Consider the following 16,503-nt stretch of genomic DNA (forward strand, 5'->3'; position numbering starts at 1 on the left):
AGATTTTGAAAGAGGCATAAGGTAGTTTGCTGCCCAGCTTGCATTGAATTTCAGTGAGATTTGGGTGTCTAACTCCTTAAGGTTTCTTTAAAAAACCTGAGTTTGAGATTTTTCAAATCATTTAAATGCAATGATCATTTAAAATGTTCATTAACAGGTAAACATTGTTTCATGTGATGGAAAATGCCCTTCTGCTAGCATTTATAACTACAACATCAACACATATGCAAGATTCTGCAAATGTTGCAGGGAACTTGGGTTACAAAGACGAACTGTGCAATTGTACTGCAGTGGCAACTCGACATGGGTCAACTATTCAATCCAAGAACCTACCGACTGTTCTTGCCAATGGTCTTGAAACAACATTTCATAAAAAAGCAGCCAGTGAGTCCGACTATGGAAGATATACAATTATTCTCAGTATGATAAAGATATTTTTTATATCTTGTTCTTAGAAAATACAGTTATCCATCCACTGAATAGTATCATTGTTTAATATTAAAAAAACACTGCTATTTTGGACTCTTCTAAATTTTGAAAGAAAGGATTTGCATCACCCATTTTAAGTTATCTTAATGTTCACTTCCTAGGAATCATCTCAAGAGTTCTCGTGATATGTGCCAACATAAAAAGGAAAGGGGTTTCCTTTGAAAGAGACAATCAGAGGAATAATGTTTTATATTTTATTTCTGGAGGTTCGATCCATTCTTTGAAAGCCACCCAATGGTATTTTAAATACCTGATACATAAGATGATCTGGCAGTGGTCTAAGATCTTGAATGTGTTACAATAGTGAAAATACACTTGATGCATATGAAAGAAAATTACATGGAAAATATTAGAATATCCAGTTAAAATCAAATTGATATTGCAAAATAAGGCACTCATGAGGAATTAAATTATAGACATTTTTACCAGAGAAACATTTTCAATATTGATAATTGTATATAATATTCCCTGATAATAGGTTTGATTTTTCCAATGTATTTTACATCGTAGTGTAAAACCATTATGTCAAATGTGTAATGTATAGGAAATATAGATTTTTTTTTTCTTTTAGGTTATCCAGATTAGATATTGGTAATAGATTTATCCAACATATAAACTGTATGATGTAAACTGAAAACATACAAGTTTATCAAATGAAAAACACATTTCCCATTACAGTTATATAGATGCACTTTATCTAAACAAACCCTTGCCTTCTAAAGTGCACCACATGTTAAATGTGACTTGTACTGTTTGTTTAGGAGAATGAATTTTACATTGAACCTTAACTTTTTAAAGAACATGTTAAATTATTTTCATAAAGACAAAAGAAAATCAAAATTATATTTGGTCTCATGTATATTTTAATAAAGATAAATAGCTAAATCAATAAAAATTGTAACCTCCTATGTCCAATGAATGTTTTATGTTGCAAAATGTTCAAATTGTAAAGTACAATGTTCACACACACAATTACTTTTTAAACTTGTAACAACTGACCATATTATGAAACCAAATATTTTGTTAACCAACCCTCACCACAACCATGCCATATGAATGCAGCAAAATTCCAATTGCTTTAATTTTAAGAAGTAGAATTTTATGAGCATCTAAGATTTTAAACTTAGGAACCTAAAAAATAGAAGTGTATTGTTGCCTAATAAATTGTAAAAAAGCTGAGGGGGGGGGGGAAGGTTCAGTTAATCCAAAGAAGAATGTTTTGTTAAAATCAATCACATGAACATTTTTGCTATTAACGTTTTTTATATACTGTACATGTCATTCCTATAACATCTAATAAAAACAACAGGAAGGCTTATTTTGTTACAATTTGTTTTCTTATTAATATTAACAACTGCTTACCTTTGTCATATTTACTAACATTTTGTTTCAGAAGTAGTCACTATTTATTCATTTGTTTTTTACTGTAATTAGTATTAATAGTCCAAGCGTCTGATACTAAGCTGTAGAAGAAAAGAGTTTAAGCACTAAGGTTTAAAAACACTCCCATATAAATGTGTACATTTTTGTTCTGAATCTTTCAAACATATTTTCATCCCCAAAAATTCAGATTTCAAAATTTTCACATTTTAGTCAAAATAAAATAAAAATAAATCCCTGCTTCTCACCGATATCACAAGATGGCTTGTCTCCTGATCCTCACCAACCGACAATCCCGTATTCTGGAGAGACAAAGTTATCAGTTATGGATCTATCTCTGAATCTTTCCTTCAGAAACAATTTGTTCCCAAACTGTGAAACAGTATAGAATTATTGTAATGAATAAACTGTATCCTAAACAAACAGAGCAACTTTCTTATAGTACAACAGTTGTACAGTCAATTCCTTTAACACTTCACTTATTAGGGATGGAGAAATTATTTTTAGGCTGCATTGTGGTAGGAACCAAACAGACACACAAAGGGACATTTCCGGTCCTAAAGAGCTACTTTCTAAATAGATAAGACAGACAAGCAGAATACAACAGACAAGCAGAAAACTGGGAATTGAGACACAGGTGAGCTAAGTGACTTTCCCAGAAAAGCCTTTGCACAGCTAAGCTCTCTAAAGTTCCAGTCCAGTGCCTCCACCAGAAGATCATACATCCCAATTGACATCTAGTGACAAAGAGACATTGACAGGTAAAGGAAATTTTCCTTTTTCCATCAAGGGACACATCCACCAGATATGAAATAGTGATCACTAAGCCTAAAGTGTTAAAAAGGTGGGGTGACTGAAGGCCCACTTTGGTTGCCATTGAATTCAATGCCGAAACACCCATTGCCTTCAGTAGTGCAGGACAAAGCCATAAAACACTTTGAAAACATTACAGGAACTGGAGCAGCACTGAGCTGTCTAAAAGTCTGCAGTTAAAGATATTGGAAAAGGGAGTTAAAATCTGAGATGCTACAGCTGCAGTAAAAGCTAGAAATCTGAGCACATCTGTAAACAGGAATCGAACTTTGTCATCTCTTCCACTTGTTTAGACAAAGCAAAGTAATAAATGTTGTGTTAAGTTCCTACTTCTGATTTTGTAAACATGGGGCTTACACTGAGAAAAGCAAAAGGAAAGATCCATGGTAGCAGTGGCTTGACATCGGAAGCCACCTTTATCCTATTGTCAGCACTAAATCCCTCCACAGATGCTTCTCTCTCCTTTTCTGGTTAGTTCAAAGCAATCCAGGCCCCTACACTGCATTTACCATACCCTACATTTGTACAAAATAACAGAAGAAGAAATGGCCAATTTTGCAAAAAAGTCTGGTGCCAGCCTGACACATTAACATCACTAGGAAAGGCGGGTTGTGCATGGAAAACTGATAGACTTTTCCCCTTACTGTAAAATATAAACGATAGTGACTATTATTTGTCATTTATAGCCAAATATTGATTACACTCTGATATCTGACATCATCTTCCTTTAAATTTAGGAGATATCTGTGATAATAGTGGGGCAATATTGACTTCAGTTGTGAACACTGTACATTTAGATTCTAGGGTTTGTTTGTTTTTTGAGTAACTTATATGTTGACACACAAATGTTTCTTCCAAGCACAGACAACATTGTTTCACTTACTTTTCTTCCTATTTGTTTTTCAAGTAGATCTGTCAATACTGCATTTATGCAGTGCTACCACACATAGTAAATTTAGTGAAACTCTTTAAACTTATCAAACAAGACCAATATCTAGATCAGTGGTTCTCAAACTGTGGGTCAGGACCCCACAGTGGGGCGTGACCTCATTTTAATGGGGTAGTCAGGGTTGGCTTAGACTTGCTGGGTGGCGGAGCTCAGGTTACAGAGTTGTGGCCTGGGGCTGAAGCCCTTGAGTTTCAGCTTTGCCACCCCCATCAGAATGGTGAAGCTTGGGCTTTACCCCCCTCCCTCAGGGCAGTGGGGTTCAGATGGGCTCAGGCTTTGGTCCCCACTCCTGGGGTTGTGTAGTAATTTTTGTTGTCAGAAGGGGGTTGCGGTGCAATGAAGTTTGAGAACACTTGATCTAGATCTTTTGATGGGAACAATGAGACAAGAGTAGGTAATTCTCATGATAACCTTCAAGGATCATGTGCACATGATAAAATATGGGGAGCAATTTTCTCATCCTTCTCATTGATTTCTTGAGCCCAATCAAAGAACTCCTCTTTAATATGGAAAATATTCTTTGAGGGTGAAATCATGACCCTATGGAAGTCAATGGGAATTTTGTTTTAGAGTTAAACAGAGCCAGGATTTCATCCCGGTTTTGCAGACGGTGGGTCTGATTCTGGTCACAGCTGTATCTATTCCTATTAAAGGAGTTCTTCTAGGTTTATGGCAATGTAACTGAGAACAGAATTTGGTCCTTTTATCTTATTTAGAATTAAGAGGTACAGTGAATAGCTCTCTCATTGCTGAATTGTCTTCCAGTTTTCTAGGTAGGAGTGAAACATTTAATGAATTATTTGAATACAGAATTGTTGAATCTTCAATTAGTTATTGATTGCTCATCATTCATTATATTTCTTTTCTTATTTGAATTATTTCAGTGAATCCTAGGTGCTTAGAAGACAGTGATTCCCAGGAATTATATGTGTGATCTTTCATCTAGAACAGGGGTGGGCAAACTTTTTGGGCCGAGGGCCACATCTGGGTGGGGAAATTGTATGCAGGGCCGGGGTGGGGGTTGGGGTGCAAGAGGGAGTATGGGATGTGGCAGGGGGTGTGGTGTGCAGGAAGGGGCTCAGGGCAAGGGATTGGGGCAGAGGAGGGGTGCAGGGCATATGAGGGAGCTCGGAAGGGGGTTGGCGTGCAGGAGGGGTGCCGAGTGCGAGAGGGGGCTCAGGGCAGGGGGTAGGGGTGCAGGAGGGGTGGGAGGTGCAGGCAGAGGGCTTAGGACAAGGAGTTGGGGGGCGGGGTGCAGGAGGGGTTCGGGCTCCGGCCCGTGCCACTTACCTAAAGCGGCTCTGGGGTGGCAGCAGTGCGAACTGGGGCCAGGGTAGGCTCCCTGCATGCCTGCCCTGGCCCCACGCTGTGCCGTTCCGGAAAGCGCTGTGGCCCCTGGGGGAAGGGGGGGTGGAGGGCTCCGCATGCGCTGCCCTTGCCGCGCCTCCAGGTACCTCCTCCAAAGCTCCCATTGGCCATGGTTCCCCGTTCCCAACCAATGGGAGCTGCGGGAGGCAGTGCCTGGCGGCAAGGGCAACACATGGAGCCCTCTGCCCCCCCGCCCCTGGGGGGCTGCAGAGAAGTGGTGCCAGCCGCTTCTGAGACCGGTGTGGGGCCTGCAGCACCACGGGGGGCAATCCCACGGGCCGGATCCAAAGCCCTGAGGGGCCGGATCCGGCCCGTGGGCCGTGGTTTGCCCACCCTTGATCTAGAACCTAGAACATGATGAATTTTGGTAATTCAAAGAGGTCTATTAAAAACAAATATATCTGATGAATTGTGCCATCTAGCTTCTCATCCTCTGGATCAGGCATTTGGAGGACAGATCTTTCCTGATCTGTATTTTTGCAATCTGCTGAGTTAACATGTTGACTAATCTAAAAACTATGGTACTGGTGAGTCCACCAGCTAACATGAATTACCAGTCAACAGTTTTTCATTGTTAAACATCCCGTATCTCCCTGACAGCTTCTGTGGCATGCATTCTATGCAGTCATACAAATAACATTCACTCTTTCCCCACCCTCACCTCACCAGCAGCATCCCTCCCCCTTGTTCAAGTGGCTAACCATGAGTAATTTAAAAAAGATGGCAGCTGTTACTCAGATGGTGATAGCTAAAAATAACCCCAGTCATAGTCTCCCAAATGGCCCAGTACCTAACAGACTGTCAATCTTCATGTAGCATTTTATGTAGATTGGCCCAAGACTAAAATACTCATTGACATAGCACAGGTAGAGGGTGGAGATTTGAGTAACTACCATTCATGAAGTATATTGTAGAGATTTTGTTTCTTTTGCATGTTATTTAGCCTTTCCTATATGCTGATTCACCCAGGGCATTTTTTAAATCTCTCAGATCTGGCTGTGATGTAATCTATCTGGCATCTGTTCAAGAGGGCTCACTGTGTAATAGATACAGCTGTTCTGGGGACCTTGCAAAACATTTGACCACTTATTGTTAAGAGCATGGACCCCCTGGTATCCTGCTTACTTGCGATCTTAACCCACAGGCAGTCTGAGTGCAGCTGGGACCCAAATGAGCCACCTGATTGGCTAAACCACCTGATTGGCTTAGGGGATCATAAGACCTGCTCTAAAGAGCAGCAATAGGGTGCTGGTTGCCCAGAGTATGGAAGTGCAGCTGTGTTAGTTTCTACTTCTGCCTTAATCTAGCCCATCCAAGCCTTTGACCCAGCCCTGCTTTTGTCTTCCCTGACTCCAGGTAACTCAGTTCTGATCTTTAGCTCTGTTTTCTGGCTTGACTCTTGGCTCTGGCATTTGACTTCTGATTCTGGTGCTGATCTTTGGCTCTGATTTCTACCTCTGTCATTTGGTCTGATTCCCTGCTCTTGACTCCTGCTCCAGCCAACAGCCCATGTCCCACTGCCTACCACAGACATGATCTAGTTGAATGAATCTATGGTGGGGGTTAGTTAAACACTCACACCCTATGTGTTAATAGAACAGTTGACTATATTCTAGTATTTGACTACACCATGCACCTGATCCAAATGTATATGAATTAATATCACATGGTCTGTTTTCACTAACTACGAGGAGAACAATGGAAAAAATGTATTTGAGAATTATTGAATGAATGACAGGAAAAAACTTAAATTACTTGTCAAAACCAGTCCCAGTGTGTCTAGAGCTGTCTGAAGAACAAAAATAGTTATTCACAAACAATGAATTTGAAGAAAAGCCAACATTTTTGAGTAATCCTAGTGAATTGCTCTCAACCAGCTCTAGCCAATGTATATCCTCCTCCAACGGAAAAATCTGAGATGACCATGGTCAATTTAGTGTCAAAGCACTGTGGCATGTAAGCTTAGAGAGGTTTTGAAGATGTGTGGATTTAGGCCTTCATTATACAGACTGTGGCCTAAATCTTGAAAGGCAATTAGTGATTTTGTGTGCTTTAGTTTTTGGATGCCCAAAAGGGCTTGGATGCCCAAAAGGGCAGAAAAAGCTGAGCACCTGCCCTCTAAAAATCAAGCCCTTTTAAAGGTGTTTCAAGTTGACCATGCAGTAGCATAGAAACTTTTCAACATGTTGGCCTTTACTTTTCTGGTCATTTTTCATGTCATGATCAAACATCAAATTCTGCCCTCAGTTACACCCCTGAAATTAACATCAGCTTCAGTGGGACATGGGTGTGTATTGCCGAAGTCTGACTTTAGTTTAGTTTGATAACCATGTATTGCCCCTGCTTTCTTGGTTTATGTTGTTACCAATGTGCTGACTAGTACAGGAATCATAGCTAAATAAAACCTGCAACTGTCATTGTGAAACAAGTAGAGAGAACTTTTTAAAAAGCTAATTATTTAGCACATTATCAGTCAGCCATGAAAGTAAATCATTTGCCAGCTAGCCATTAATGTAATAGATGACCATTAGCCTTAGCCTTAGCCTTAATAGAATCTATGAGATATCAGTTAGTCCAATTAAAGGGACACAGGAATTGCCATACTGGATCAGACTAGTGGTCCATATAGTCCAGTACCCTGGCTCCAGCCAGTTGCTTCAGAGAAAAATTCAAGAAAACCTGCAGTAGGCAGTTATGGAATAAACTGCCTTTCTACCCTGGAACATTGAGGGTTTATATCCCTTTCAAAGCTCTTGTTTATTTAAAAATTATTACTATTATTACTGTGCACATTTTTGCTCTCAGAATAAACATCCTGTCAGTTTTTGCATTGTGCTAAGCTCTTGACTTAAATTACATCTTGTGGCAATGAGTTCCACAGGCTAATTGCATGTTGTGTGAAACTATAGTTCCTTTTATCAGTCTGAAATTAGCTGCCTTCCCATTTAATTGCATGCCTCCTTATCTGGTATTGTGAGAAAAGGTAGATGCCATTCACCTATCTATGACATTTATTATTTTCCATTCATTTATCATTTACTCTTTTCCCTTACTGCAGCCTCAGTCATAAATATGCTATAAAAATCAACAAATCGACATCTTTTTACTAGACATCTGGGTGCCTTTAAGTTCTAGTGAAACTGGAGCATTAAATATAAACTAAGTTAAAAGCTTGGGTTTATAATATTAAAAGTATTATTGCCTGACAATCTAATGGAGTCTCTCAGAGGGCTGGTTCCATGGCCCGTGGTATACAGGAGGTCAGATGAGATGATCGCAATGGTTCCTTCTGGCCTAGGAATCAAAACACCAACAGCCACTAAAGGAAGCCCAGATACCACAGTGAGAGGAGGGAAATGCTCTCTTAAGGATCCAAAGAAAAATCGCATTAACTCCATTAATAAACCTACTAAGCTTTGTGATTGTTTTAGAGACAGAGCCTCCTTCTATCTTCTGAGGGGCTTGCCCAGCTCACTAAGAGCTGGATCATAGAAGCCATCTCTCAGCCTTGTTCTGCCCTTTGGGAGCCTCCCTCTTGCTGCCCAGAGGGAGTCTGAGACACTCAACTGCCAACACACCCTGATAATGTCTATGTTCCTAAGTCTCACTACAAGTGAGAGGGCAGGATGTCCTGCCCACAACTTCTAATCACTATGGTCTCAGCAAAATTCCTTCAGGCATAGATTCAAACAACCTGACTGAGAGGATAGAGACTAAAAGTGTGTGGGTACAGTGTGTCTTGGCTACTGCCAGTTTGTTTCCCTGGGAGCCCATGAGACAGTAGCTGGAACTGGGCATCTTCATGAGAATATGGGAGTCTTAATAGTAGGGCTAGAAGTATTTTGTATTTACTGGGAAAATATTGGAAAGGAAAGAAACCCTTTCTCTTACCTTTAAATTATTTTTATTTTTATTTTTTTATTAAACCCTCAATTTTGTTTCAATTGGGAGAAAAAGGAGACTTTTTTTTTCTCTTTCCACTGGAGGGAGACAAGAAAGGAGACAGTGGAGGAGATTAAAACAAAGAAAGAGAAAAACTGAAAAAAATGTTGGTTTTATTTCTCAAAAAAATTAAGCAATACAAAAATGTTGCAAAAAAAGTTCATATAATTCAAAAATCCATTTTTCCTCAAAAAAATGACCTAGTCAGCTTATCGGGTGTGCAGATATTTTGTTGCATTTGCTATGCCATGTGTGTGCCTCTGTGTGTGCAGTTTACACTCCCACCCTCGTGGAGGGAGAACCAGCACAAGTCCTAGATGCTACTTAGGCATCACTTAAACAGCATTTTCAGAGAGCAAGTGGGAATTGGGATTTCAGAAAACTCTGAATTTCAGCTTTAGACAGTCCTCAGTAAAACTTCCTGAATGTAGAAAGAAACTAATGCTAAAACTATATCTTTAGTAATAAGTCTGAGTCAAACCCTGGATCTGGTAGTAATATTTATGTGCAGTTATGCAGTTCAACCAGTAGATGTTGCTATGCTCTGTGGGCAGCTATAGAAAAGGGTGGGGTCACTAGAAATAAACCAAAATGGAGTCAGGCTGGTTTGTAAATTAGTGCTGTTTTCCCTGATAAATGCCTGTTTATGAAGACCTGTGGCTCAACATATTGATAGAGCTGAATGCACCTGAATGTCCAGAAAGTTCAGATACAGTTAAAAATGAAATTTGGGGCTTGTGTGTGGAGGAGCTGTTGTGGTGTATGACTGCAGGGGTCAAACAGGTTAGCCTTCATATTGGAAGTTGTGGCTATTTGGCTTCACAAGAGAACAGACGACTGCAGCTCTGATTTCTGCAATATGACAGCTAAATAGCTTATGAATAAAATAATGTAATTGTTAAAATACAATTGCTTTAACACACGCCTTGAGCCTCTGTGTTTTTACAGAGATTTCTTGAAATATTGCCGTTCTACTCCCAGAATGTACTTTTAGCATTTACTGCACTTCGAGAAGCATTCAGTATTTTTACTTCCCTAACTCACTGGTGTGTTGTGAAGATAAACACACTAAAGATTGAGGGAATCAGGTGTTATGAAAATAGGGGCCATCTTAGGTAATAGCTAAGATAGACAGATAGGAAGTAGAAGAAAACATACAGATCTGTGTACAAAAAGCGCCCCAAATACTGTACCTCATCCAATTCCCAGGATTGAATTCATATCATTAGTCAACATTTGTTTCTCTGCTTTCTTCTCCTTGACACAAGAAAAGGGGAAATGGAAACATTCTTAGGTTTTTGGCTTGATCATCTTGTAGCACTTTTAAATCATCTGTCAACACTGTCATGACGTTGCATTCATTTAAAAAAAAATCCCTCTCTCAGATCCATCTGTTATATAAATAAAAATAATGCAGCCCTATATTTTTATGGTACACTAATCCTGCATGGCTATGGTGTAATTATCAAATGATTTCATGCTACCCTGGTGGCAGGCAACATCTAGACCACGGAACACTTGCTGTGGATCTCTTATTAAATCCTTCTTGCACAGTTTCATTCACAAATTTACCATGGCTTTTAAAACAAAATAGTTTGATGCTTATATGGTGATATCAAATAAGGGCACTGTGTTTCCAGAATGTGGCAATGTTTTTCAGATGCTCCACTTCACACTTTATTAAGTAACTATTGGCAAACTCCACGGTGCCTCCTTTAGCTTTAATATTTAATTGGAGCCATATAATTTAAGGACAGTGCACTGCTACTCATGCTTAAGAGTACACTTTCTGGGCACAATTCACCCCTCCCTGCATGAAGCCCAGATGTTTGGGCTTTGTGAGTGGAGCTCCACGGGCTGGAGGGAGTGGAATTCACTTACCTGGAGGCTGTCCTGGATCCACAATTTCCTTGTCCCCACCGTTTGGAGCTGTCACAGAGGTGTCCTTATCGATGATATGCAGGTGGCTCCCAGGCCTACCTCAATGGCCCCCATACACAGCTCCACTTCAAAGATACACCACTTAAGAGGGGCAGGTGGGCTTTTGACAGCCTCCTGCTCCTGGTAAATAACACCATGTCATACTATGATAACCAAAATCCAAAGAAAATAAGATTTTCATTGTAGTTTATCTTTGGAAAGACCTTAGAACTTTGCCTGGCAGAATCTGCTGTTAATCTCTACAAGGGAGTTTTACCACTGACTTCAATGGGGCAGGATTTCTTCCCAAATGTCTATGCAATTTGATGGGTCTGAGGGCTCATAACCTTCCTGGCTTGTGATAATGTTATTTAACAAATTAAAGTCAGTGATCTCTGATATAGTCTATGGGAAACAGTTATTGGAATTATTAGCTAGGCAATGGAAATAAGTTTTTAATCAAATAATTTAATCCATTTAATTGTGGAAATAGTTAGTGAGTGACATCTCATAACCCTATAGAATTAGACATATTTGTCCAGACTGACAGTAGGGTGGAATTTCTGCTGGACTTTTTTATGTAATATTGATTTGCCTGAAACTTTCCCTCTTGGGATGATGTTTGCTATGAACAAGTAGAAGGGAAAAAATGCCATCTGGCCCAACGCACAATCAAGTCCACTGTTAAACAACACTACTGAGGTTAAGAAATCTTCCAGTGCCCTAGGGAGTCTGGAGCGCTCTAACAAAGATGTTTTCTCTGGCTTTGCAATTTCTCCCATTGTATTTTTAATACACTGTACATATCAAACTGAAATGTTTGTCTTGGTCTCTGGGTTTTGTCAAGTAGAAATTCCTTGACTTAAAAACAAAGGAATTATTATTACAATCTTTATAAATCAAATCTGCTACTGGATATGAACATATTTTTCTCTGGGCAGAAATTTTTCTTCTGTTATGTTTATTTTAATAACTGCCTGAAATATTTGCATTATATGATGTGGTTAATCATTATTATTTCTGGGAGGACATTGCAGATTAGCTGAGTCTTGTATCTATCTGAAATCTCACCAAGTAGTATCCCTATCCTTTTTTTCTTTCTAAATTATATTAGCTGCTCATGAATGCTGGGGGCTAAAGCTAGACCTAGTACAGAAAAATTTCACACATGCACAAAATGGAAGCTGCCTAAAACTTTGAATCCAAGATCCTACCAATCGCCTTGGAATCAAATGTTGAAAGAAAACCAAGAATTCTATAGTAGTTCCTTGTTAAAGGCAACAATTCTGCTACCCTTTCTCATGTTCAGTTGCATGTTACTCCGTGAATAGTCCTACTGATAAATAGACCCATTGATGAAGTGTTCATTGAACAAGGACCTGCACAATGTAAGAAAGGGGAGAAAATTCTAGCTCTTAACTGGATTTATCTATTACTATTTATTTAGAATAGTAATGCCCAAAAGTGCGATACAGACATTTAGGAAGACGCCCTGCCCAGAAGAGCTTACCAAAAACAGGTGAAGGGTGGGATGTGAAAGGGTTGTGTAAAAAGGCATAGTCCTGGCAGCAGTAATAGGAACATCTGGAGGGAATGACAAAAGGGGATGAGTTAGCAGGGGGTAGGATAAAAGGTAGCGAGGAAGAAAGGGTAGAGAGGTGTGCAGGTAGAGAGAGAAGGAGGAGGAAGGTGGGGTGCAGAGAAAGCAGAGGGATTCAGGCTGACAGGTGAAGGACTTGAGTTGGAAGGTGAGATGAGAAAGGGGGTTGGGGGGAAGGCAGTCAGCAGAGGGAGAAGAATGTTCACGGATGAATTTATAGAGGGAAGAATTTTTTGTCATCACTGGCATCCTGAGGTACTTTTTTTTATGGCCATGGGCCTGGGGGAGGTGGGGGGGAAGGGAAAATGCCCAGAGGCCAGAGCAGATGGACATGCCCTCAGAGAAAGGCTCTCTGCTGGTGTCTGTATCTCAGGATCAGGGGGATCCAGACTGAGCCTCATCCTGCTTTACCACTGTGTCTGGTGAATGCCAGAGAGTCTGTGGTGTTTCTGAGGATGCCTCTGCCCCTGAGAGTTGCTACCCACGTGGTTGGGAGGGGGATGTTTCTGCTGGAGCCTGGTGACCTTTGGAAAGGGTATACCTGGGTGAAGCTGGTGTCTAGGTCTGGGAGGAGCTGAGGTGCGTTGGCTGTTGTAAAGACAGATCAGATTTCTGCAAATGTCCCCTTGTGCCCAAATCTGTGCCCAACTCCAGGGAGTTGTTTTGGGTCCATCTCTATATAGTAAATAGAATTTCAAAAAATATTAAAATTCTTGTTAGGTTAGTGATCAGCTGGTGAGGGATTGCAGCCCAAGGGAAGAGTTTAGTGTCAGCTTTTCTCTTCAGACTAGAATCCTTGTCCAAATAGATCAAGAGCTCCACAAGGAACTCATTGCCACCATAATTATTTCACTAGAGGTTTGAGCTGCAAAATCAAGAAAAGGGAGTTCAGTGAAACAGAATACAGGTAAGATGCTTACAGCAGATGGTGCTATCCCACCTCCTTCCTGGCCATTTAGGAACCTGATTATCTGTCTGCCTGGTACAAGTGACTCCCATTAACTTCAATGGCAGTTATTCCTACCTTTGAGCTGAACATTAGGCCTCTGAATTTTAAGCCGCCATATAATGGCTGCCTCTTCCACAGATGCACTGGAGCAAAGGCCTCTACCTGCTCCCTAAGGGTATGTCTACACAGCAACTAGACACCTGTGGCTGGTCCATACCAGCTGACTCAGGCTGGGGCTGTGGGGCTGTTTCATAGACTTCCAGGTTTGGGCTACAGCCTGGGCTCCAGGACCCTATGAGGTGGGCGGGTTCTGGAGTCTACACAGCAATGAAACAGTCCCATGAGCAGAGACCAGCTGTGGGTGTCTAGTTGATGTGTAGACATAACCTACATCTCCTGCACAGGGGAACTATAATTTGGCCTTTAGTTTGACTAGAGATGGTGGTCAAAAGGGGGGTGGGGGAATTATCTTAATTATCAGAGATGGCTGTAAATACTGGATTTGTTAGAATGAGAGGAGATGTGTTGCAGTAAAGGCACTGGATGGAGATTCAAAAGATCTGGGATAAATTCCACATGACTTTGGGCAAATCATTTAATCTCTTTTTACCTTAGCTCTTCATCTATAAAACTGAAGGGTGATACTGCCTTTCCTCCATCCTCTGTCTGTTTAGCTTGCAAGCTCTTTGAGGCAAGGACTGTTTTTATGCATGTGCACAGCACCTGCCACTGTGGGATCCTGATATTAGCTGAGTTTTGGAGGTGATAGCATAACACAAGTCATAAGAAAAACAACAGTAATGTATGGCAAATACTACATTTGGGACCGTTACACTTGCCAGTAAAATGGAAGCATCCAACAAGACTTTAAATGATTAAACAGATGCAGTGGCTATTCCTTCAAGTGGTGGTGTGAACAGTTGTGAAATCAACCTCCATTTATCTAAAGTCTTCTTCAAATCAAATAAAAGCCAGATCGTTTTGTCAGCGACGCTATTTTTGCCCATGTCACCAAAGACCCTGGTCTCTTGTTACAGTTTTGTGAATTCCCTCTCCTCTTCTCCGATACAGTTAACTTAAGATCTTGATAGCTGCAGTAGGCTAGAAACCTAGATGAGTTACATGTTTACCAAGTACGTGACTCACTCATTGCTCACCCAGTCTATTTTTAATAATGTCATTTGAAGTTCAAAATAATTGAAGATGTTTACAATATATTATTTAAAATAAGATACTGCTGTTCTCCCTTTTAAGAAAATCCTCATCAAGAACATTTAAGATGTGCATCTAATATGTGGAATTATGTCAAAATCCTACCTTAATTACTTGAGCGAGAGGTGCCTGGGGACAGATTGGGAAGTGGTGCCAGGTGCATATCCAGCACCAGAGCCAGCTTACAGATCTTTGTTTTAAGTCACAGGTTCATGTAACCATGTCCAACATCATCATAGCCAGCCAATGGAGATTCCAAAAGAAATTATATACGCACACACACAGCAGAGATTTAAAATACAAAACAAAAACAGAAGCAAGCAGTGGTTCTCTCTCTCAAACACACACAAATACAAAAATAGTGGTTATTGAAGTGTGTGTGTACGTACGTGTTTTGGAACAATCTAGTCATGCACATTGTTAGCTTTTGTAATTGCATTCTTTTTACTGTTACTTTTCTCCTTCTTTGTTCCTCTTGCTTATTACACACCACAGTACCACCTTGTCTTTCAAAGGCCTAGGCTGTAAGCTCTTCAGGATTAGACTTGCTTTTTAATTAAGTGTTTATAAAACACAAAATGTAATGGGGCTACAATCCTTACTGGGGCCTCTGGGAGCTACTGCAATATAAACAATTACATTTTAAAAGCTGCTAAAAGAAAATTAAAGTTGCAAAGTCAAGCAAGTTGCCCCCTCAGTGTGTGGCCCCCAGGTCTTGACTAATGCATACCATCCAAACCCAGCAAACTGACAGTGGAGGAAGAGGATACAAAGAAATATTGATTCTCTACAAGAGGCTGGGTTTCTAGGAAAGAACTGTATCATAGTGCATATGCACAAAGGGGCCAAATTAAGGTTGCACCAGGCAACCTTATGTCTGGCACTTACTAATTTTTGAGTGCTTGAACTTGCAACCTTAACATTCGCTTAGTAGTTTTTCAGATATAACTTCCTAAGAATTTTTTTTTAAAATTTTTTTTTGCAAAAACTAATTCCATCACATGGAACCATCTTGACCCCCAAGTTGGATCATCAGCAGGGTTTTGACCTTTAGATCCACAGCAGAGTTAACGGATGCTCTTATCTTCTATGTGAATCAACAACTAGAGGGTGATCAGACACACACTTTGCCAATTGCTATCACTGCTATTTGCAGACAGGAGCGGAATGTAGCGACTCAGGACTCCTGGGTTCAATTCCAGGTTTTTGAGGTGGGTGTGCTCTAGTAGTTAAAGGCTGTTCTTCCTTTATGACCCCATCCTGTCTCTCTCCTCCTCTGTTCCTATCTGCCCCTCACTGGCTTTTAGTATCAGAGGGGTAGCCGTGTTAGTCTGGTTCTGTAAAAGCAGCAAAGAATCCTGTGGCACCTTATAGACTAACAGACGTTTTGCAGCATGAGCTTTCGTGGGTGAATACCCACTTCTTCGGATGCAAGTGGTGGAAATTTCCTGGGGCAGGTATATATAAGCAAGCAAGAAGCAAGCTAGAGATAACGAGGTTAGATCAATCAGGGTGGATGAGGCCCTGTTCTAGCAGTTGAGGTGTGAAAACCAAGGGAGGAGAAACTGGTTCTGTAATTGGCAAGCCATTCACAGTCTTTGTTAACCCTAACCCTAACCCTAACAAATTTGACACCATCAGCTCAGGACTAAACAAAGACTGTGAATGGCTTGCCAATTACAGAACCAGTTTCTCCTCCCTTGGTTTTCACACCTCAACTGCTAGAACAGGGCCTCATCCACCCTGATTGATCTAACCTCGTTATCTCTAGCTTGCTTCTTGCTTGCTTATATATACCTGCCCCAGGAAATTTCCACCACTTGCATCCGAAGAAGTGGGTATTCACCCACGAAAGCTCATGCTGCAAAACGTCTGTTAGTC

General features: G+C 40.6%; 1 protein-coding gene and 1 long non-coding RNA gene across 2 annotated transcripts in view; both read left to right on the forward strand.

Moving 5' to 3' along the window:
• The window catches only part of OTOG (otogelin), a 153,969-nt gene extending 152,301 nt beyond the window's left edge, over positions 1 to 1,668 (forward strand). Inside the window, exon 55 of the mRNA XM_045012732.1 lies at positions 158 to 1,668. Within this exon, the coding sequence (XP_044868667.1) occupies positions 158 to 358 (201 nt within the window). The 3' untranslated portion in view covers positions 359 to 1,668. The remainder of the gene's footprint in view (positions 1 to 157) is intronic.
• A 4,575-nt stretch (positions 1,669 to 6,243) lies between these two features.
• The window catches only part of LOC123370099, a 161,114-nt gene continuing 150,854 nt past the window's right edge, over positions 6,244 to 16,503 (forward strand). Inside the window, exon 1 of the long non-coding RNA XR_006579271.1 lies at positions 6,244 to 6,355. This is a non-coding gene — a long non-coding RNA (uncharacterized LOC123370099). The remainder of the gene's footprint in view (positions 6,356 to 16,503) is intronic.

Source organism: Mauremys mutica, chromosome 4 (assembly GCF_020497125.1).
Source record: "Mauremys mutica isolate MM-2020 ecotype Southern chromosome 4, ASM2049712v1, whole genome shotgun sequence".
Classification (NCBI taxonomy): Eukaryota; Metazoa; Chordata; order Testudines; family Geoemydidae; genus Mauremys; species Mauremys mutica.